The 21,226-nt window shown below is 35.3% G+C and overlaps 1 protein-coding gene across 1 annotated transcript; it reads left to right on the top strand.

Annotated features, from left to right (window-relative positions):
- Nucleotides 1-2,936: 2,936 nt before the first annotated feature.
- Nucleotides 2,937-8,945, top strand: LOC106671973. The gene is made up of 4 exons (XM_014403001.2): nucleotides 2,937-3,153; nucleotides 3,215-3,448; nucleotides 8,330-8,497; nucleotides 8,590-8,945. The coding sequence occupies exons 1-4, from the start codon at nucleotides 3,050-3,052 to the stop codon at nucleotides 8,888-8,890; spliced, it is 807 nt and encodes a 268-aa protein (XP_014258487.1). The 5' UTR covers nucleotides 2,937-3,049; the 3' UTR covers nucleotides 8,891-8,945.
- The last annotated feature ends 12,281 nt before the right edge of the window (nucleotides 8,946-21,226 follow it).

The following is a 21,226-nucleotide window of genomic DNA, read 5'->3' on the forward strand; positions in this document are numbered from 1 at the left end:
TGATGAACGCCTTGTCCACGCCGAAACCGTTGCGGCCGCCGACGCTTCTTCCCTCTGTAATTATTTACATCATTGACGTCGCCACTTTTGAATAGAAAAAATTATTGATTTCGAAAAGGATGGATGAGTGAGACCTTAGGCAAGTACAGAATTAAAAACCTGTAGAAGGTATTCATGAAAGACAGGCGGGGAATTATTATAGAATTCGTTAGGAATTCTGTCAAGAGAGGTATTATTTCCACAAATATGTCTCTTTGTTTTGAAAGTATTTACAGTTCGCTATAACTCTTTCGAATTTCACACCACTCTTATTTGCGTGAAGTAAACCATGCAACCATAATTTAATTTAGTGCACACCAGTGATTTAAATATAGTCCGTAAAACTTCCCTTGTTGCTCCCATTTATAGTTGCTTAGGAATTTCATGACATTGAGAGCCTTCCTGCTTTGGGATGCTGTACGATCTATATATGTTTACCACCATAGTTTTCAATCGAATATCAAGCTGAGGTATCTGATTGATTCGACGTCACTCCGTCATGGTTATGCTCACTCCTCAACCTACAGAAATATACTTGTACTTATGTCTTGGCCCTCGAGAACGTAAATCCTACACCTTCAGCTTATTACGCTAGTTACGCTATGTAACAACAGCGTTTATCGCCCCTTGTGTTTTCATTGCAACATCATCTACGTCTGTTACGCGTAATAGAATATTTAGGTCGTAGATATTTATGATTTAAGTTCAGACGCTTCTATTTTGTCCGCTATATTATTTATAGCTAACCCAAAGAGCGACACGGTAAGTACCGGTCTCTGGGGGATTCCATTTACTTGAGGATATTCTTCCGATAGTCTTGTTCCCAATCAAACTCTACATTTACTATCACTCATAAATCGTTAATAAATTTACGGATACTCCCCCCATAAGTTCCCATTTATGTCACTTCTTGACAATCCCGTATTTCCTCGGGGAGTCATAGGACTTTACGAGGTTTCAGGAACTAGTCTTGTTTATTTGTATTGTTAAATACGAAAAAAATTTTTCTCGATATCGTTGGTAAAATTTCATAAAGGTATTCAGCAGTTGAAGAAATCATCGAACAATCATAAAACAGTCTAGAAACATATCCAACCATTAGAGAGGGCAGTAATGATGAAACCACTACTTCCTTTGCAAGCCAATAAATACAAAAGCTAAGTTGCATCATAAGTCGTTTTACATTATAAATTGTTGAAAATATAATTAAAATAGAAATTTCTTTAATATACCTTCACGTCATTTTTTATTGATGAATTTTATTGAATTTGATGACGATCCTACATTTTCTTTCACGATAAAAAAGGACTGACGTCCCATCGCCTGGGTATAACCAGGAAAAAGAAAAAAGAATTAAGAAAACGGTACAGACGAACAATAAAGTTCACAGGTGTAGGCATCAGTGGATCAAGTCGACAAACCCGTGTCGATTCCCTGCGTCATTAATAATCATTAATAAATAATAATAACAGTGACTTAATCGGAGGATGTTGTTAGAGGGAAGATAGTAAACGGCTCACAGCATAGGCGTAGAGGGGTTACAAAGGGGTTGGACCGACGCCAAACCCTAACCGCTCTACCGCCCCTTCCGACTATCAGCGCGGGGTGAAATTTCCTCGTAAAGAGATCTCGAGTGGTAAACAGAATCGTCTATTACTCTAAATGCTGACATTTCGAACTGAAATTTTGCCTATCGGGAATCGCGTTGATTAAAGAAAAACCGATTCGTACATGGCAGCATAAAGTAGAAGGATTTCAATAATCATGATGGCAAGTAGTTTTTAACAAAGAAAGAAATGCGAAATACATTCGTATAACACAAACCTTTTCTGTACAGTTTGGAAAATTTGGTTTTAGAAATGGTTTTTGGCTTGGGAATGAATGTTTTTGAAATGATCGACACTGATCGATGAACCCAGTTATTCTTGCCCATTTACGAAAGGTTAGAGATGGTTTTACTTAAACCTATTAAGTTTTCAAAAATAAGTAAAATAATATATAAATTTTAAATAAATGTTTTTAAAATTTATTGAAACATTCATTAAGATTATAATAAACTAAAATTTTAATAAACTTTTAAAATTATAAACAAATGCAAGTATGAATATTTCTCAAATATATCATTTTAATATTTTAATACTCTTTCGATAATTTTAACTTAAAACGTCATAAATCCGGTTGCAAATGTTATTAAAAGTTAATGACAAAATTTATTACTGTCCTAATGAATTGGTGAGTTTTGTTTTTTTATATGGGCAAGTAGTAATTCTCTCGATTATGCAGTTTTATCAGTACCCAGTAATTAATTTAAATTTTTTAATATTGAAAACAACTTGACAATTAAAGAAGCTGAATTAAAAAATATGGAGGACCAACCGTCGTAATTTGTATAGAATATTAAATTAATTTATAATTTATTAGTAATAATATGTTGAAATTAGGTGAATGGATTGTGTCAAATTAGAGATTAATCTCAAGTTTCTGTATTGCTATTGGTATAAATTGGTTTCTGTGTTGGTTGTACTTTTGTTTATCAGGAATGAGCAAATTTAATAATTGGCATATTTTATGTAGTTTTTAACAAATCAGTTATAAAAATAAATAGGTATTTTTTAAAGTGAACGATTTATTTAATTTTAATGTCCGTTGAAATACGTATATCGAGAGGTTTGAGGTAGGACTACTAATTTATAGATGCTTCCTTGCAGCATTATCGGCTTCCCTTGTGGATTATTCCGCGTGCTCGGATTCTCTCGTCTAATACACTAAAAGTGGTCATGAATCACTGTGACGTTCGCTAAATCCTGATGCCCTCAACGGCAGTTTCACTCGTGAAATATGGCACAGAATGCAATTTCCTGTAAACGCCCACGTCAGTAAGCAGAACTAAGTCATATGTTTATTTTATTTTTTATGCATATATATTTTTAAGCAGATGTGACAATTGTAGAAAATAGTATTCATTTGGTTTTAAAGATTTTTTAAAATATAAGTTGTTTCGGTCGCAACAATGAACAATTTCTCGAATCAGATGTGCAAGCAGACTTCTTCCTTGCAAAGCCTTGCTGCGCCTTTGGAAGAACCAGTCCGAGACGAACCGCTAAACTCTCAAACGTACAACCGACATTTATTGTTATTTTTTACCTACAGGAAATGATTTTAATTGGTCTTGTAGTACCGTGTCGAGAAAGGATCTGAAAAGGCTGTCAACTGATGCTCCGGGGTCTTTGGAAACGGAACAATCGAACCTGGCCAAGCTGAAAATGGCTTTTGAATCGTTTGGGGAAACAACGAAGGCCTACCACGATGAGCTGAGAAACATTAAAATCCGTTTAAAAGAAGGTAAAGAGATGTACGAGCAGACAGAGGAAATTCTAAAAAAGTTCAACGCAGCAGAAATTCAAAGTAGGTACGTAATATTTTTTACTAATGGGAAATAGTTCAACTTGCATTTTCACTCGTCCCTAATTTATTAGCCGTCAATATCTTCACTTGGATTTGTCCCTGTATGTGCACATGAATTATATCTTACATATCTCCCAGTACAAATTTTACTTTTGTTTACTTCACTGCTCAAAGTTTTTGCAAAAACTTTCCTAATAATTTATACTATTAAGGTTCAAATGTTCCAACTTTCATAAACCTATCTGAGCCAAACACACCCTCTAGGCAGATTGACATTCAGGAATATACATTTATAAGAAATGATAGATTACACAAAAAGGTGCCGGAGTTGGCATTTACATTGAACCAAGCCCTTCGTATAAAATATGTCTACTGACTTTTGAGTATCTTTTTGTAGAAGTTGTACGCAGAATACAATTTTTATTGCATATGTCTACGGTCCTCCTTTCAATTCTCTGATATTAGGGGACTTCATGATCTTGTGTAAACGCTGTTAACTGTTAATCTGTTGGATCGAGAAAAATGATGACGTACACTTGTAAGAATCGGTTCGTTAACATTGCTCGATCTAATAGGCCAGGGGCAATGTTAGAGGTTAGGTTGAAAATATATATCCGTTAGGGCGTAGGTAACCAACATGGCAGCCATGAATTTAACAGCTGTTTTTTTGTTTACACTTATTTTTATTTTTAAATACGCATTAATTAAATCATACCAATACATTCTTTTGTTATTTTCTGACCTTGCTTATACTCTCGTTCAAAGTAGATACATATCCTATCCTATAAAGTTGTAGGCTATTAAACGGTAGGATACGAGTTGGGTATGTTGGCACGAATTGAAGCGTGTCATTTGTTAGTACTTTTCGAGTGCATAGATAGCATTCAGAATGAAAAAGTTGATTAATTTTCCTTTTTTATTAACTTCTGGCATCTTACAATTTAACTCAAAAAGAAAAGAGTTTACAGAAGTTTAAGTTAAAAGTTTAGTTTAAAAGAGTTTTGTGTTACAAACAACAACAAGCCTTCAAAAACTGTTATACCTTTATTTTTGGTTCTACGATCGCGCAGCATTGTGGAAACATTAACGTATAACATGCTATGAAAAGAAGGAGCAGTCACGATCTTACGGTACAATTCTCTATTCGAGTTATCTTACAAACATCGTGTATACCCCTATTACTCAAGTTGAGAATGGCCGTTCCATCCTTAGTTGTGACTATGATGTCATATTCGTTAGTGGTTTCAACCTTTGTGTACTCAAACCCAACTCTGTAATATGTTTTCTGCATTCAATCTTTCTATCTTTCCTGCTTGCCCAACACATGTTTTTCCTTATTTCTAGTCCTTAATTGATTTATGTTCCACTAAGAATCCTTCATGTATTAACAATTTCCAATACTCAACCTCATCGTTTCTGCTCATAGCATGCACTTTTTAACAATTTGTATTTCAATTTCTAAGTTTACACCTCGGTACATAGAATGTACGTAAATTACACTCTATTTCCTCTCAATCATTGAAACCAACCTCAATTCAAATTAAATTAGGACCCTATTTTCAATGCTACATCTTAATCATCCTAATAATACATTCCTTTCTGTCTTGAACTTAATAGCTCCACAATTAAACTTGCTTTTAAATCCCAGTCTTTATTAATTTTCAATAAACCCACTAATAAGATTGCCTTCCCCTCCTCGTACCAATGGTACCAACATTAATTTTTGTCCTAAAATTAAAAATCTTGGCGTTATTCATAACTCCAAGCTTACATGGCATGACCATCAGAGCTCTCTTTTTATAAAGGTTTACCCCAGTCGACATACTTCTCTTCAATAGCTTAGTTATTTCACTCCACAGAAAACTAGAGTTATCCTTATTAAAAAACCCTAATAAATCGTTTATTCTCTTACTGTAGCGAAATTTTTCCTGTTCCTAAATTTCTCAATGTACTCATCTCCTTTAAATTGCCTATCATTCCTGCATTAGGTACTGTAATGATCTTATAGCTAAGAGATCATATTTCTATTAAAAGTTTATTTTCAAGGTCTAATGTTGATCGTGAGTCGAGTAGTCTTTTTAACAATTTAACATCGGTTTGGTTGCTGTCTTTTCAGTCTTGCATGGGGATTCCAAGTCAGTCGTTTATCCATGAAAAGTCCAAGATAACGCACAAGGGGTCAGTGGTAAGCAATGGAATTCCATTTATATTCACAGCAGGACTGACATTTTTACGTAAGGTAAAATTGATCTGTGTGCTTTTTGTTAGGTTTACCTTTATTCTCCACTTTGTGAACCATATTGTTAATTCATTCAGGTGTTGTAAGTGTTGAGTGTTAATTGAGGGGTCCGAATTGCGTGTAAGAATCGCTGTATCATCAGCGAATGTGTGTGTCGAAATGTCAACGTGTGTAGGAATATCTGCAGTGTTTATGGAAAATAGAAAAGGGCCAAGTATGCTTCCCTGAGGAACACCCGCCCTTATGCGTATATAAGGTGAGAATTCAGTTCCCTGACTGACTCGACAAAATCGATCAGTCAGATAAGATCTCAGTATAAGATAGTACGTATGAGGGAGGATGTTCCTCAGTTTCCAAAGCAAGCCCGAGTGCCAGACTCGATCGAAGGCCTGTTCTAAATCAAGAAAGACACCCAAGCAATGCTGTTTTTGTTCGAGGGAAGAGGCTATATTGTCAGCAACACGATGTAATTCTTGAGTTGTCTAGTGAAATGTGCGGAACCCAAACTGATGATCTGGAATAATATTAGAATTTTCAATTATTGGCAGTAATCGTCGGAGAAGTAGTTTTTCTAGACTAATCGGTCTATAGGAATTTGGAAGATCAGAAGGTTTATTTGGCTTATGAATCATTTTAATTATAGAGAACTTCCATTGCAATGAAAAATATGTGGTCCTGAGTACAGCGTTGTATAGGTATGTTAATAATAGTAAGCCTCTGTGGGGCAAATGTTGTAATATTTGTTTTGTAATAAGATCATAACCTGGAGCTTTTCGTGAAGGTAGTGTGTGAATAGTGTGTCGTATGTCTGATGGAGTAAATGCTTTAGGAGGATAAGAGAGTTGCATTCAGCCCTAAGTTTTGCCAGTTCTTCTTTCAGCTTTCTCGCGAGTTGGTTCATCCGTCGATGATCACTCGGATATCTGTTACGCTGCCAGATTGCCCTGGCCCTTCTCTTTTCAGTTAGAAGTAGCCGAATGTGTGGAGGTAATAATAACTGCTGATTATTTCGAGGTGGTGGTATGGAGGTTGACACCCATGCTGCATGCTGTATTAATTTTATAAAATCGTCTACAGCTTTGTCAATTTCTTCTGCAGTTTTTAACATTTTTGTTTATTATTGTTTGGAAATTTTTCCAATCTGTAGGTTCAGTTATTAGGCAAGCATATTTTGGTACAATGGAAGGGGCAGAATTTAGAATTAATTGAACTGGGCTATGATCAGAAGAAAAATCAAATGAATTTGAAATATCCAGATGGGTTGAAGAGATTCCGGATGTTATAAAATAATGTACTATATCAGGAAGTTTACGAGTAGATGTTGGCCAGTACGTTGGGTTTGGAGGTGTAATAACAGTGTAAGTGGTTGAGGATAACGAGTTAAGGAAGTTCCGTCCACGTGGGTCAGAAACACGGCAACCCCACTGTGGGTGCTTAGCGTTGAAGTCACCCCCAGCAATGAAATGAGGTCCAAGTGATCGGAGAAAAGATAGGAATTCGTGTTGTGACAAATCTTGGTTAGGAGGACAATACACAGCTGCAATATTCAATTGGAAGGAGTAGGTATTTAAGGTGATGGAAGTGGACATTAGTGTGTAAGATGTGTATGATATGTTTACAAAGTGTGATAAAGTGCGACGGATGAGTATTGCAGTGCCGCCTTGCGCCCTATCGGAAGGGTGATCTGTCGTGTAAGTAATGTAGTCTTTGATAGTAAGAAAAGAGTTAGTTGTTAAATGCGCCTCAGTAATTAGTGCTATGTCTATTCGTTTGTCATGTAGCACTATGTTTAGTTCGNAATGTTTTTAAGAAATATAGGTGGTGGTTTAACGGGTTTGGAAGGTTGCTTAATCTCAGCTGTTTTATTTTCTCCGTTCAACTCCGCTAATGGAGCAAATGGATTTGCTGTAATAAAACATGGTGGCATATCGCTACTCTTTGACGGCTGCCCAATTGTGAGGATCTCATTTGGTTTAGAATTTTCTTCTATTTGGTCTCTATTTTCATCTATCAAATTATTTTTAGTCGGTCTGCCTTTCTTCTTTTTTTATTTTTGAGAGAATTGCCAGATGGTGGAGGTCTTTTATTTTGTAAAGAATAAAACTGCGAAGATGTATTGGAACGTACCTCTTCACTAGAGGTTAGTTCTGGTTCACTTAGGTCCATATTGAGGGTATACGGGTTGCCAGAATAACGAATTGAACCTTACCTGATTGGGAACTCTAACCTTGTTGAGTAGCAGTAGGCGTCAAGCTCCGCTGCAATGCTTCGCCCTCCAGATTCCGCACAAAAATAATAACGCGCATACACTCACTGACTCAGAAGGAAAGTCAAAAACAAACAAAATCGACTAGCCCCCAATTTAAGGTCGAGTCATAAGTCAATGAAAGTAGAACACAAAAAACGCGTCTATACTAGATAGCGGATCCTAAAATAAATATGTATAAAAATATACAAATTGGAAATCTAATTTATAGCCACATACAATACTTAAGCCACAAAACATTGAAAAGATACAAGATATAAAAGATACTTGGAGATAGTGAATACCGAGTTTGGTATGAATTTACGGATGTACTATAGCTTTATGCTGTAATTGCATGCGTTTCGGATTTTTAAATTCGATTAATTTCTTTGTTTTATCAGATTTAACGCTGTTACAAAGAAAAACCCAGGTGATGTTCTTTCGAGAATAAACCCTGGGAATTTGGATGAGCAATTAAAAGATATGGAAAAACGTATATTGTTAGCTAAAGGATATTTGGCCAATTCGCAGCATACCGGTCTGAAAAAGTCCATCGATAAATACCATGAGTAAGTACTTCCTTTAATAAGGACTTCTCTCATTTTTTTCCATTTTTTATTTATTTATTTTTTTTAATTTAATTTAATTTTTTTTTTTAAAGAATCTTCAAGAGGTCGTTGGAAAACTTTGACATGAAAACTTGCGAGCCTTGCACACAGCTGGAAAGAATGGACAAAGCCAATACCGTCTATAGTACGAAAAGGCTTCTCGAGGAGGCAAACCGTGTCATCCCGGAGGAAGAGGAACGCGACCAACAAGCAGCAAACACGATCGCTATGATGAAAAAAATGGCCACATCCTTATCAGAGACCAGTTTGAAGGAATTAAGCACGTTCAAGCCCAACCCGACCGCAACCCCTCCGAAGTCTATCCTCAAAAAGCCACCGCCAGAGGAGTCCTAAATCTACAAAAACAGCTAAACGACCATCAATAAATTCAGTTTGCGATATCATACAATTGTTTTAATACACAACTAATTTCAGTTTTAAATTTTGTTTTTTACGTTAACTTTTTAACAGAAGTTAGAATTCGGTTTGGGACAGAATTCTATCACGATTACCTGACAACGGATAAATGTATCATTGCCAAACAAAAGTGTACATGAGGTATTTATTTCAGGTATAGGTATTTTATTCAGTCAAACTCTCAAAGGAAAATTCTTTGAAAAATTTGCTACGGTCCATTTTATGTGACCAATGAAGCCACATACTTTTAAATGTTCCGTTTGCCCAAGAAGGATCCGGCGAGTTCATAAAAGTTCTGCTATCCCTTCAAACACATTAATTGAATAACGATCATTCCAAACTATGGCCTAGAGTCTCCTCCAATCTTATGAAGTTGCGGACCACATATTCCAAGATCCTATAATCTGAGATCTTTCAATGAATTTTATAATTATTGTGCAGACTTTTTTGTCATTCCACATGGATAAAACCAAGGATACCCATAGATACTTAAGGTTATGGATGTGAAAAATGCCCCTCTCCCCAATTTTTGTTTAATTTATTCCATTTTTCATATATTATCTCCTTAGCCCGCCGTTTTATATATATGAACATACGAATAATGAAATGGACCGTAGCAAATTTTTCAAAGAATTTTCCTTTGGAGTTTGACTGAATAAAATACCTAGTCCGTATGTTCATATATATAACCATATATATGCGTGCGTGCGTGCGTGTGTGTGTGTGTGTGTGTGTGTGTGTGTGTGTGTGTGTGTACTTCACTTATATAAGGTTTTTGAATAACTTACGCCGACATGATCACTGATTAGGAGACAAAAAGAGGGAAAATTCAAAAAGTGGGGTTGAGATGGAAGTTAGTGTCCGAGTGGATCGAAGTCACGATAGCTCAATTAGCAGAGTAGCGACGTATCTAGCCGAAGGTCGTGGGTTCGAATCCCGCTCGGGACACTAACTTATCTCAACTAAAAACCTTAATTATTTAAACCAAATGTTATATTCATGAGAATCGGTACGAATTAGTTTTGTTCGACAGAAGCTAACTTTCTGTATTTTCGAAGAAGTATTTGTCTGCATTCTGCATTTTCGTTTACTTTAAAAATTAAAACTAATTAACTTGCAATTAGTCCAACGTAATATTAATCTTATGACTTAGTATCTAGAACTTTATGTTGACTTAATGACGAAAAGTAGATATAAATCATTATTTATCAAAAATTTATGAGGGTATATTAATTTTTGAAAAAAGTACGACATACCTTTTTAAATAAAAATCAAATCATGATGAGGTGAGTGATCCTAGATAAATCATAGAATAAAATAAACTGAAATTAGCAAAACATATCTTCTATATTGATGTTGTCGAAATCAGCATGTTATTAATTCAACAAGTTACTATATAACAATGTAAGTTTTGCGCATGGAAATTGAAATGTCGAAATTCGTGAGGGGGCAGATCAGGATTTTATAAGCACTAATATTTCAAACAACTTTATCCGCTGAGCCGGTTATTTATCAGAGTTCATTTATATTCTGGAAAAGCTAACCCCCTTGGTACCAGCAAGAAGGAAAACTTCTGCATAAATAGGAATAATTAGTTGGGCGCAGCAGACGGCTGCAATACAAATGACTCAAAACAGCAGCTCTGGCAAATTACAAGGGAGGAGGATCCTGAAGGTGAAATCACTTATCATCACCGCCTTTACTAATTTGTAAGTCTAAAAGCTGTGGGGCAACATTTTTATCTCTACGCTCCCGCCGGCTCAGACGGCTGTTTGGATTAAATTGGTGAATTATACAACTCGTTCCGGATGGAAACAGGGAGAAATTTTTTGACGAATGAATTAAAATAGGAGGGTGAAATAGCGGAAAATCCCCGGAGTTGAGAGCCTTCTTGTAGAGATTTTACATATTACTGGACCACAGAATAATGCATTGAGTAAGATATTTGCGAAATATAAAATACAATACTTGAGGAGGAAATTTGTATTCAACAGAATACTTTATCCTTTCTTTCGTCGTTAACAGGAATGATGGCGTTTTTCAAGCAGTTTACGAGAAACCACATTTAAAGGCCCTCTTGCTGAATTTGTTATAAAATACTCATGCCATTTTACTCTAGTAAGAAACTGAATTTGTCTCCTAGTCCATGAGATTACTTTCATTTTTCAGTATTCAAACCATATTTTCGCGTTTTATAGAGCCTGTTTACACCCATTGAACTATGGACCGGGAGGCCGGTGCTCGGCCCCACCTTGCTCTGACCTGCATCAGTCCACGTACCGCAGTCGGAGATAAAGCGTATTAATTCCGTTCGTTTGGTCAGTTGGTCCGTTCACATCGCGATTTCTTCAGACCGTTGGTTGCAGAGATAGAACATTTAAGCTTATTAATTCTCACGCAACTATCGTGGCGAATTCACCCCCTGAAGCTCTCGCTGGAGTTTGCCCAGAAGAGGTAAGGGTTTCCCATCCCTATTCCCATCATCAACACTCTTTTCGTTTCATTTCCCCCCTGTACCCATCGTTTTAAATCCTGAGCAGCAGCAGAAGGTGAGTTCATTTTTATTTTTATTCACTATAATTTCTTTTCTTTTAATTCTTACAGTCCACTAAAACCACGCAACAGAGCCCAAATAATGTGTTTATATATTATACTCATCAACATATGCAGTGCAGTAGTAGGTCCGAACATTTTGTTTTGCCTATCATCGCTGCTATGGCTTTGCTCCATCTTCAGTGGTGGTATTACTAGTTTTAAGAAACCGTCATCTTAAGCAAATTTAATTAAAATAAGGCTTTGTGGTGATAGTTTAGCACTTTATTAAATATTATTAGTTATTGGTTTATTAAAAAGTTCAAATTTGCATACTTGCACAAAAGGATCATTTTTTTATATTTTTATTATTAAAGCTCTAAATTATATTTATTTTATCTCAAAATACGATTAACTTGGTGTTCGATCGAGTGTCAATAATAATAATGCAGAAAGAGACTAGTTAATTGAATAAGACTTACTCTCAGGAGTTCTAATTTGTTCTTTATTAACTCAGCTCTGGCCGCTTGCTCTTGAACGTTGACTGGAAAAGAGCCCAGATACTGAAAACAAAACAAAAACGAGATAAATAAAAGTAACAGGTAAGACTTTAAATTTGTTAGAACGTCAATGGTATGCATCCTTGTTTCACATCCAAGATGGAGGGTGTATGAGATCGGACGCAGAGGCAAACTTCATTTAAACGTAGAACTTCCTAAGAAGTTGGCTATGCCAATAAAAAGGGACCCTAGTTTTCGGGAGGTTTTTTGCTGAATTGAAGGCGGATCAGTTGAATGGGGTGGGTAACAACTTGTCACTTAGCAGAGCCGATCGAAAAACCGATTCGGAAGGAGCGAACTCCGGCATCCCATTAACGCTCCAGTTAAAAATCGAATGTTCCTAATGGGCCCATAAAAGAGCCGTCAACTGACGTCTGAAGGCGTATTTAACGGAAAACGTTAACTAACAGTGCCATTCCGGACACCACTAAGTGAAGAAGAAAGTCGTGCTTCAATAAATCGTTAGAAGTTTTAAATATCTACGTTTTAGATTTGCATTATAACTGTTTGGCAAAGATGTGTTGAAAACAAACTCAAAGATGTGGAATAATCGTTGTAAGGTTCACAACGCGACATCGTAGCGTTCCATTGACATAAAGTAGCAAACGTTACTCACTGCATTTCTTCATTGATTTCTTATGTTCTAAGTCTGTCTTTTTCTCAATCTTCCCTCTTTTCTCACTCACTCTCTCTCTCTTTCTTTCTCTCTCTCTCTCTCTCTCACTCTCTCTCTCTCTCTCTCTCTCAATCAATCAATCAATCAATCAATCAATCAATCATTCATTCATTCATGTTTATTACAATCACAGTACGCAGACAATACTTAGACAATCATGATCTTTTGTTGGCTATTCTGAAATCATTAAATTTTACACACAAAACCATTAATTGTTCCTCAACATATATAAATAATCTAATGATATGCATAAAGACATTTAATATAGAATTTACTATAACTTATATGTGTATGTATATAGTTGTGTGTCTGTGTGAGTGAGAGTGTCAATTGCAGAATTTACGACATAGTTGTTTATGCCTGATCTGTCTAATACAAACAAGATAAACAGATAGAACAAAATGCTGTAACATATTATTAACGAAAAAAACAAAAACAATAGCAGTATTTAAGAGTATACAAGAATGATTCTCCAGCTTGATGGATGCCCCGCACACAATTGTTTGCAGGTGAGACATATTTGAATAGTCACGTCCGGGATAAGTGGATATGAAGACCTCATGTCCCGATCTGTTTGCCTTCGACGTCACCCGATTGAACTCACTTGACTATTTTCTGTGGGGCAATTGAAACATCAGTGCGTCTACGCCCATCATAACCCAGCAACCTCAGTTGAACAACAGCGGTAAAGGATAGAAAATGCTTGTCAATCCATCTCTCCTGTCTCTGTCGCTTTGAGCACCAGAGAAGAGTGGTTGAAAAGACAAATCTTTTCATCTTTACGCAAGGCAGGCAGCTCGAACATGAAATGTGATGTTTTTTTTGTTAAACCTTTTGGCATAACTTTTTCACTTTTTGACCAAATTAAAATAAATGTTGTCTGCGTAAATATAACCATTGTTTTGTTTAAGTAATATAATATGTGTCACTTCTATACAGCTAAACCTGTATATTACACTGGGTATTTCATATATAATACATTGTACTTTCAAAGAATAGAACAAATTATTGCTTTTGCTCTAATATATAAATGCTATTTTTGGAGAAGAAATTTTTGTGTTTAAGACTCTTTTTATGTTTCTCTTCTGTGATATTCGGAATGTACGTGAGAGTAGTGTGTATGTTCAACATTTATATTCTCTATGGAAGACGGTTGGTATTCAATTTGTTGTATTGTTATTTAGTTTGTTTATTAAGAAATTTGTTGACCTTTAAACGTATTATAGAAGGCGTTAAAGTATGGAAAATATTTTCATAAAACGTTCAGTGAAGTTAATGACGCTTTACTGCATTATCTTCATCCCCACGTAATAACCCTTGACACATTAGATCTGAATCACCGCCGCACGCCGCATCCAAACACTGTTTTCCCTTATGATTTCTCGAACAGCGGATAACCACAAGACTTTTCAATCAAAGCGACACCACTTTTTGGTTTGATGTTGTTTGATATTATTTGGAGATCTTGCGATGCGGTATGGTGTGACGTAGGTTAGGAAAAACATTTTCTTTATCGTGCCAACGCTTCGATCTTTATTGAGATCATCTTCAGGGCCTGAGATTTATAAACATTTTTTAAATTTTACAAATGCATGTAGGATGTGAGAAAAAATTATATAATGGTAGAAATTTTAGATACAATCAAAGCATTTGTACTCACTCAAAGTGTTTGTTTTCGGTATAGATGTGTCATTCTTGTGTGTCGTGTTGAGAGTACCAGGGAGATATTGAATCCTTTCAGAAAAGATAGTTCCTACTCACAGTAAGTTGATTTGCAACGACCGGATTTCGAGCCCTTAGCTCATCATCAGGTTGAAGGATTTCGTTGGCGGGGGTATCGGCGGGTTCACTTTTGCAATTCATGTCGAGAGACGTGGTTGTAAAAATCTTTCAACCTGATGATGACCTAAGGGCTCGAAATCCGGTACGTTACAAGACAACGTACTCTGAGTACGAACTATCTTTTTAACACCGCCCTCACTCCATCATTCATCATTTCTATGAGATATTGATGTTTTATGTTTATATGTAATGGATTTTGAAGGGGTGGGGAAGGAAGTCTAGATAGAAAGACATTTTATATGAGGAGTCGGCTTCTTTGAGGTGAAAGGAGTCGGCTTCTTTGAGGTGAAAGGAGTCGGCTTCTTTGAGGTGAAAGGAACCGACAATGGGAAAAAATGGGTAATGGTGCGGCCTGAAGTGGGGCCTTGTGGTCCGTCTATAAAATTAGACGAGGATAATAAGGGAAAGAAAAGCCAAATTGTTGAAGAATTAGACTATGTAGAAATATTTGATGTGTGGAATGTGATGATTGTTTTATAAGTTTAGTGTGATGTGACGATGATATATGTACGTTATATAATGAATTTGATTAATTATATTAGCGTAGCTGCGACTGAGTTTACATGTGTCTATTCTGTAATTGATGCTGCGTTCATCCCTGTTGATGTATACCATTTATAAAAAGTTACGTTTATGTTTGGTTTGTTCTTTTTTTCACATCCTACATGTATTTGTAAAATTTAAAAAATGTTTATAAATTCTAGACCCTGAAGGTGATCTCATTAAAGATCGAAACGTTGGCACGATAAAGAAAATGTTTTTCTAAAACCTACGTCACACAGACCGCATCTCACCATCTGCAAATAATCGTTAACTAACGCTCACACGTTGTTTGATATGGTCATCGGTCCGGAATTACGGACTATAAGACGAACTGTTAAGTTTTAAGTTCATTCGGTTTATAATGCAGAGTCGAAGAGAATATATTATAAAATCTGACGTGATATTCCATCCTGCCTTTGTATCAAAAGAGATTTCAGAATAAAATTATCCTACCGTATATTCGAATTTCGAACGAATGGTTCGTTAATTCTGCCTACAATAGTACAAAAAATCAATATCAGCCTACAACTTTACAGGTTATAGAATGTAATAATGAATAAAAATAAAACGATTCTTGGTAACATTGCAAAAAATGGATATGCATGCTAAAAGATAATAATAAACACGAAGTATCGTAAAGTCAGATATGATGATAAAAATACATCTTTGTAAACAACGATTGAATGTATTTATTTGTATGAATGTTGTGTTTGAACGGGTATAGAATATAGAATATAGACTTAGCGGGGGGCTGAAATGACCTAGATGTCGGTAGCCCCAGCAAAAAAAATAAATAAATAAATTAAAAAAAAAAAAAATAAATAAATAAAGAATAAAACACGATATTATACATCAATGAAGAACACAACAAAGACCTTATAATACAACAACAAGGATGATATATGGATATACCAGTAGGTGGATAGACACAAGTGGTGAAAGAGAACGTCGGAAAAGGGAAACATTTATAGTTCGGTATAGTGAAGTCAAGTTTGCAGGTAACTAGGTTACATGTAAATACATTCTGTACGGATATATATATATANTATATATATTCATATACATTTATATAAACTCACTGATGGATAAATTTATTACCACTCAATTTATTTACTTTAAATTAAATCTATAGTCTTTCTACATTAGTAATTATGAGCTATCGTATTCAAAATAAACAGTAAATAATTCTTTGTTCATTTCCTTTGTTTACTTTTGTACTGATTAATCCCATTTGCACACTATAAACATTTTAGCGTTGTGCCCTTCCACTCTGTGACGCCTAAAGATTGCATTCAGTAAGTATTTTCCTTCGTTAATTTCATTTTATATTGTTATTTTTCTTAAACCTTTATGAATGACTCCAGTCAGACATTTGAATGAGTGTATGTCAGTGTCAGTGTGATAACATGTTTTGGAGGAAGGATTCAGCCATCGCAAAGTCACCAGGGTCTGATTGTAAATCACTCCACAATAGGAAGGGTTCTTCAGCGCTTCAGAGAAATAGGGCTTCACACTAGAACGAACTTTTCTCTCCACAACTAAGAAAATGCGCAGGCTTCAATTCGCACGGGAAAACGTGAATTGGCCATTGAAAAATTGGGGACGAGTTCTCTTTACAGATAAATTTCGGATGGGCGTAATTTTATATGGTGAGAGACCTGTATTCCTGAGAAAGGATTCCACGATGGGTCATTCATGTTCTTGGACGTCCGTAACGAACAGGTTGTTGCTTTTAGAAAGTTCGTTAATTTTACATAGGTACTTATAAGACAATGGAAAACATGTAGAGCCTTTCCCCCCTCACATCGTTGAGAGATTCTTATGACTAGACCCCTTGTGAATGCTAGGCACATTGGTATTGATTGGCCAGCTGGAATTCCAAATTTGAACGCAATCTTACATATTTGGGGGCGATTAAGCGACGAGTCCTGCAGCGAAACCCAGGTCCTAACGACCTAAAAGAGCTGGAAACGGCTGTTCTTGATGAATGGTAAAGAGTTCCTCACGCTTTTATCGGAAATCTTTACCGAGGAATGCAAAGACGTTTAACGGACATGATTCGTGGCAGAGGTGGAAATACTCGGGATTAAAAGGACAAAAAAGTTTTTTAACAGATTCCGAAAGAGTTCCTATGTTTTGCTGCATTTTCTAAAAACTGTGAAAAGGTGTTCTTTGTGATTTTGTTATTGTAAATATAATTTTTAAGATGAATATCTAGACAGGGAAAAATAAAATACATAAAGCCATAACATGAGTTCAGAGCTTCTAATAACCAACAACAGCTTAGAAATCTTTTTGTTTGAATTGATGTTGCTTATTAAGTTTTGACAGAAGTGGGTTAGGATGCGATCTGTTCGATAGAGATAGAACTAAAGGAAACGGTGGACCGTCCAGCAGCGCTTTCTGCTTTCCCGCCAAGAAACCCAAACCGCTTATTTGTTGCTTTCAGTTTTCGTATTTTAATTAAATCCTATTAAACGCCTTTGATTTATTAAAGGATCCTAAAAGGGAAAGTGTGTCGTGATTAAAAGCGGGGCATCTTAATTAATGGGGGAGGACGTCTTTTAACAGTCGGTTTGATCGGATCGGACTTACTCTGAAGAACAAAAATCTTACGTTCTATTTTAATCATTAAGTATTTATGCCTTCTAAAACCAATTATACAAAATTAAATTTCCATAGAGTTCTATTATTTATTAAAAAGTTTTGAAAGTATTGAGCTAATAACAACCTACTTACTTCTTTTAAACACATATCTTTAAAGTGATTGTAACAAAATAAAATGATAAAAGGTTCAGATTGTTTTTACTATCAGTTAAATGGACAAATATGTGTATTTTTACTGTTTAAATAACTGAAAATGGTGACGTGCTAGTAAAGCACAATGAAAAATAATAGTTGGAAGGTATGACGAAGCTAGTAGCGTCGGGGTTGATCTGAGGTAGTTTATCAAGGATTCATTTTATCTTAAGAAATAAAAATGTGAAATAAAATCTGACGGCAAGAGCTACCCATTTAAAGTGATTAAATTTAAAGGAACAAAGCAGTTTTAGTTTATGTTGTAACCTGCAATTTATCTCGTTGTCAATGTAAAATTATATAAAGATATGTTGTAAACTGAACAAGTGCAGTTATACACATATACAGTTACACATTAATAAAGGTAACTTGGTTCTAAATTTCAGTGAGTCTATAACAATACTCATGTGCGCCTTTCTTGACGTGACAAACTATGAATGCGTGTGGCATGAGAGTCTTCTTTATTAATTAAAACGTATTGTTACACGTACCTATTCCTTCGCTTTTACCTAACAGATTCTTCCGGGTCCGACAAGGAACAGAACTCCGAATACTGCTACCAAGCGGGAGTGCCTCATGGAAGTGTGCATACACCAATCTTGTACCTCATCATTACCTCAATCCCAACTACCCTCCGTTCTCCTAACTTCCTTTGCCGACGAATGTGATCCCACAATTGCTTCAGAGGAGATTCAGGCACACGTACTGAGAATAGCCGAATGGAGCAAATCCTGAAGCCTTAAGATAAATGGAAGCAAATGCGATTACTTTTAACAACGAAACAAAACTCATCATACAATATTTCTTAATAACATTCCTTTCCCTAAATGTGACTAACTAAAAACAGGAATTTAACATTTTTCGGACTACACAAATTATTTATGATTTACGATTTTATGTTAAATCTGATTTTAGAATAAAGTCACAAAAACGTTAATGTCTCGGGAAAGAAGCAAGATAGAAACCTCGTTGTGGTCGCATTGAATTACGTTTTATTTTGTGAATTTGCGATTTACGATCCACCATTGCAGTTTTGACATTTAACCCTTTCATACCCTGTATATTAATGACCCCAGCGAACATATGGGGCTATATCAATTCCAAATAGTGTACGGGTTCAATCAGCGAGTTGTCCGAGGATACGCTTGACTATATGTATCGTCGACTTTTTAAATAAATAATACATACTGCAATAAGATATAAGGTGGAATATATGTTTTTCCAGTAGAGCAGAAGCAAGAACTCATATAAAGTTAACCCGAGACATTTTTCCCTTGGACCTTTTACGGCAGCTCGTAAAATAGGCAAGCAACAGTTTCCTTGTGATCATGTGTTTCAGCGAAATTGGGAGATAGTTCTCATTCCGTATTAGGTTTCTTATATCTGAATTTTTTTGTCTTTGTACACAGCTAGCATTTCATGGCGTTTTTTGATATTCTGGTCAATAGTCTTTCCTGAATGATAGTCTGATAGTCTTTCCTCGTAACTACACCCGATTGGCTGGCGGTTTTTAAACACGAAAATGTGGAGTTCCTTTATTGAGATATTTGTGCAAATGCATAGCATGACGTAACCTAGTAAAGTGTAAAAGTCTTTTTCTACACAGTACAAGAGCGAGTTAAACGTCTTGCCTAATCTGTTGATTGGTCCAATACTTCTGTACATTTGAAGAGTGCCAAAGTACTATTTTAAAAATCGCTGATGATGCAAATACGTTTAAGGCATTGGATTTGAAGAGGAGTTACAGTAAGCAATAATAAACACAAAACCAATGTTTTCTTTTCGTACCCATTTTATTTTTGCTTTCACAAGTTCATAAATACAAAATTTGAACAAAATTAAACACAAGAAATAAATCTGTCAAATTGCCTTCAATTTTTATGTAAAATCGATTTGTATGTTCACATTTAACGATCATACTAATTAAATTTTAAATATCTTAAAATGTAAAGAATAAGAAAAAGTTAACAGATGATATTTTATAACAGTTATAAAAAAACTTAAAAATATCTCTGATGCATTTTTTGCTTCCTCGTTAGCCTCACCAACCTGTGATTCTTCGATGTTTACCTATTCAAACACTTTTCCACCGAATTCGAGCAAAAATTGTTCATATTTGCGGGATAAAACTTTCGTAATGTTGTCGAATTTTGAGGAATGTGCAATAATTTTTCTCCACTATCATTCGTGTCTTCCTCTTTTTCAATATGGTACCTACTGAAGTTTCTTCAGCAAAGGCAATCCTTCGGCTTGATTACTGCTACAATTTATATTAAAATCTATACTTATCAACGTTTATTTTCCCTTATTCAATACGAATCCACTTCCGACCTGCTCTGTAATATAATTTCTATCCGTCTCCTTATTTGTATGTTTTGATTAGGTAATATCCGTTATACGAAACGTTTGGAAAATGCATTGGTTGATCATTCACCACAACATCTTTAACAATACTGTTTGTTATCTGGAAAGATGTTTTCTCCAGTTCTACTTTTAGCCAGATAGAAATTGGCAGACTGCATGCAGCTTTACTCGAAAACCTTTCGTCATCATCAGAGCTATAAATTGTTGGCATTTCTCTAATTTTACTTGGATGCATTTTCTAATTATATCAATGCAGGAATTACGGCTCCTTCCAGGCTGAATGACGAATACTCATGCGGAACTTAGCCTATCCCAAAATGTTTTTACTTTTAATATGATATAATAAACTAGCTATTTTTGTTTTCAAAATATATGTTCTGTTAATTTTGATAATATTTTTGATATTAAATTTTACACTTAAGCCTTTAATAAAAGGATTACATTTGTTAAAAAAATTTCTCCAGACTATTCGAATGATAAGAATTGTAATTTCCATTACTCGACAAATGAGAAAATTGGATTTAATTTATCTATATAATTATTGTCAAAATGCTGATACGCAATATCTCGAATTGGGATTTTATGTTTTAGAGCTTTTCCTATTAGCTGATAGTGAAGAGGGTACAAAACGTCAAAGAAATATTGGGCAATCCATTCCGTTAAAAGGCCGTTAGGACCGGCCGTGATTAACTGCCACTTACTTTTATTGACCTGCTGCTGACCAAAATGTAAATTTAAACATGCTGTTGCAATTTCATAAAATACTTATTCATTATTAAAGAGAACACTTAAACTTTAAGTGCAATGTGTGTGTGCAATAAGACTGAAGAAAACTATGATTTTAAATGAATCTCGTCTTTTATTGACTTAATAAAACGCTTAAACACAAATATCATATAATTTCATACATGTTCACAATTGATAATTAATGTTCGTGGATCACTTAAAGTGACAGAT

This window comes from Cimex lectularius, unplaced genomic scaffold, assembly GCF_000648675.2.
Source record: "Cimex lectularius strain Harlan isolate CLEC.00 unplaced genomic scaffold, Clec_2.1 scaffold32, whole genome shotgun sequence".
Taxonomy (NCBI): Eukaryota; Metazoa; Arthropoda; class Insecta; order Hemiptera; family Cimicidae; genus Cimex; species Cimex lectularius.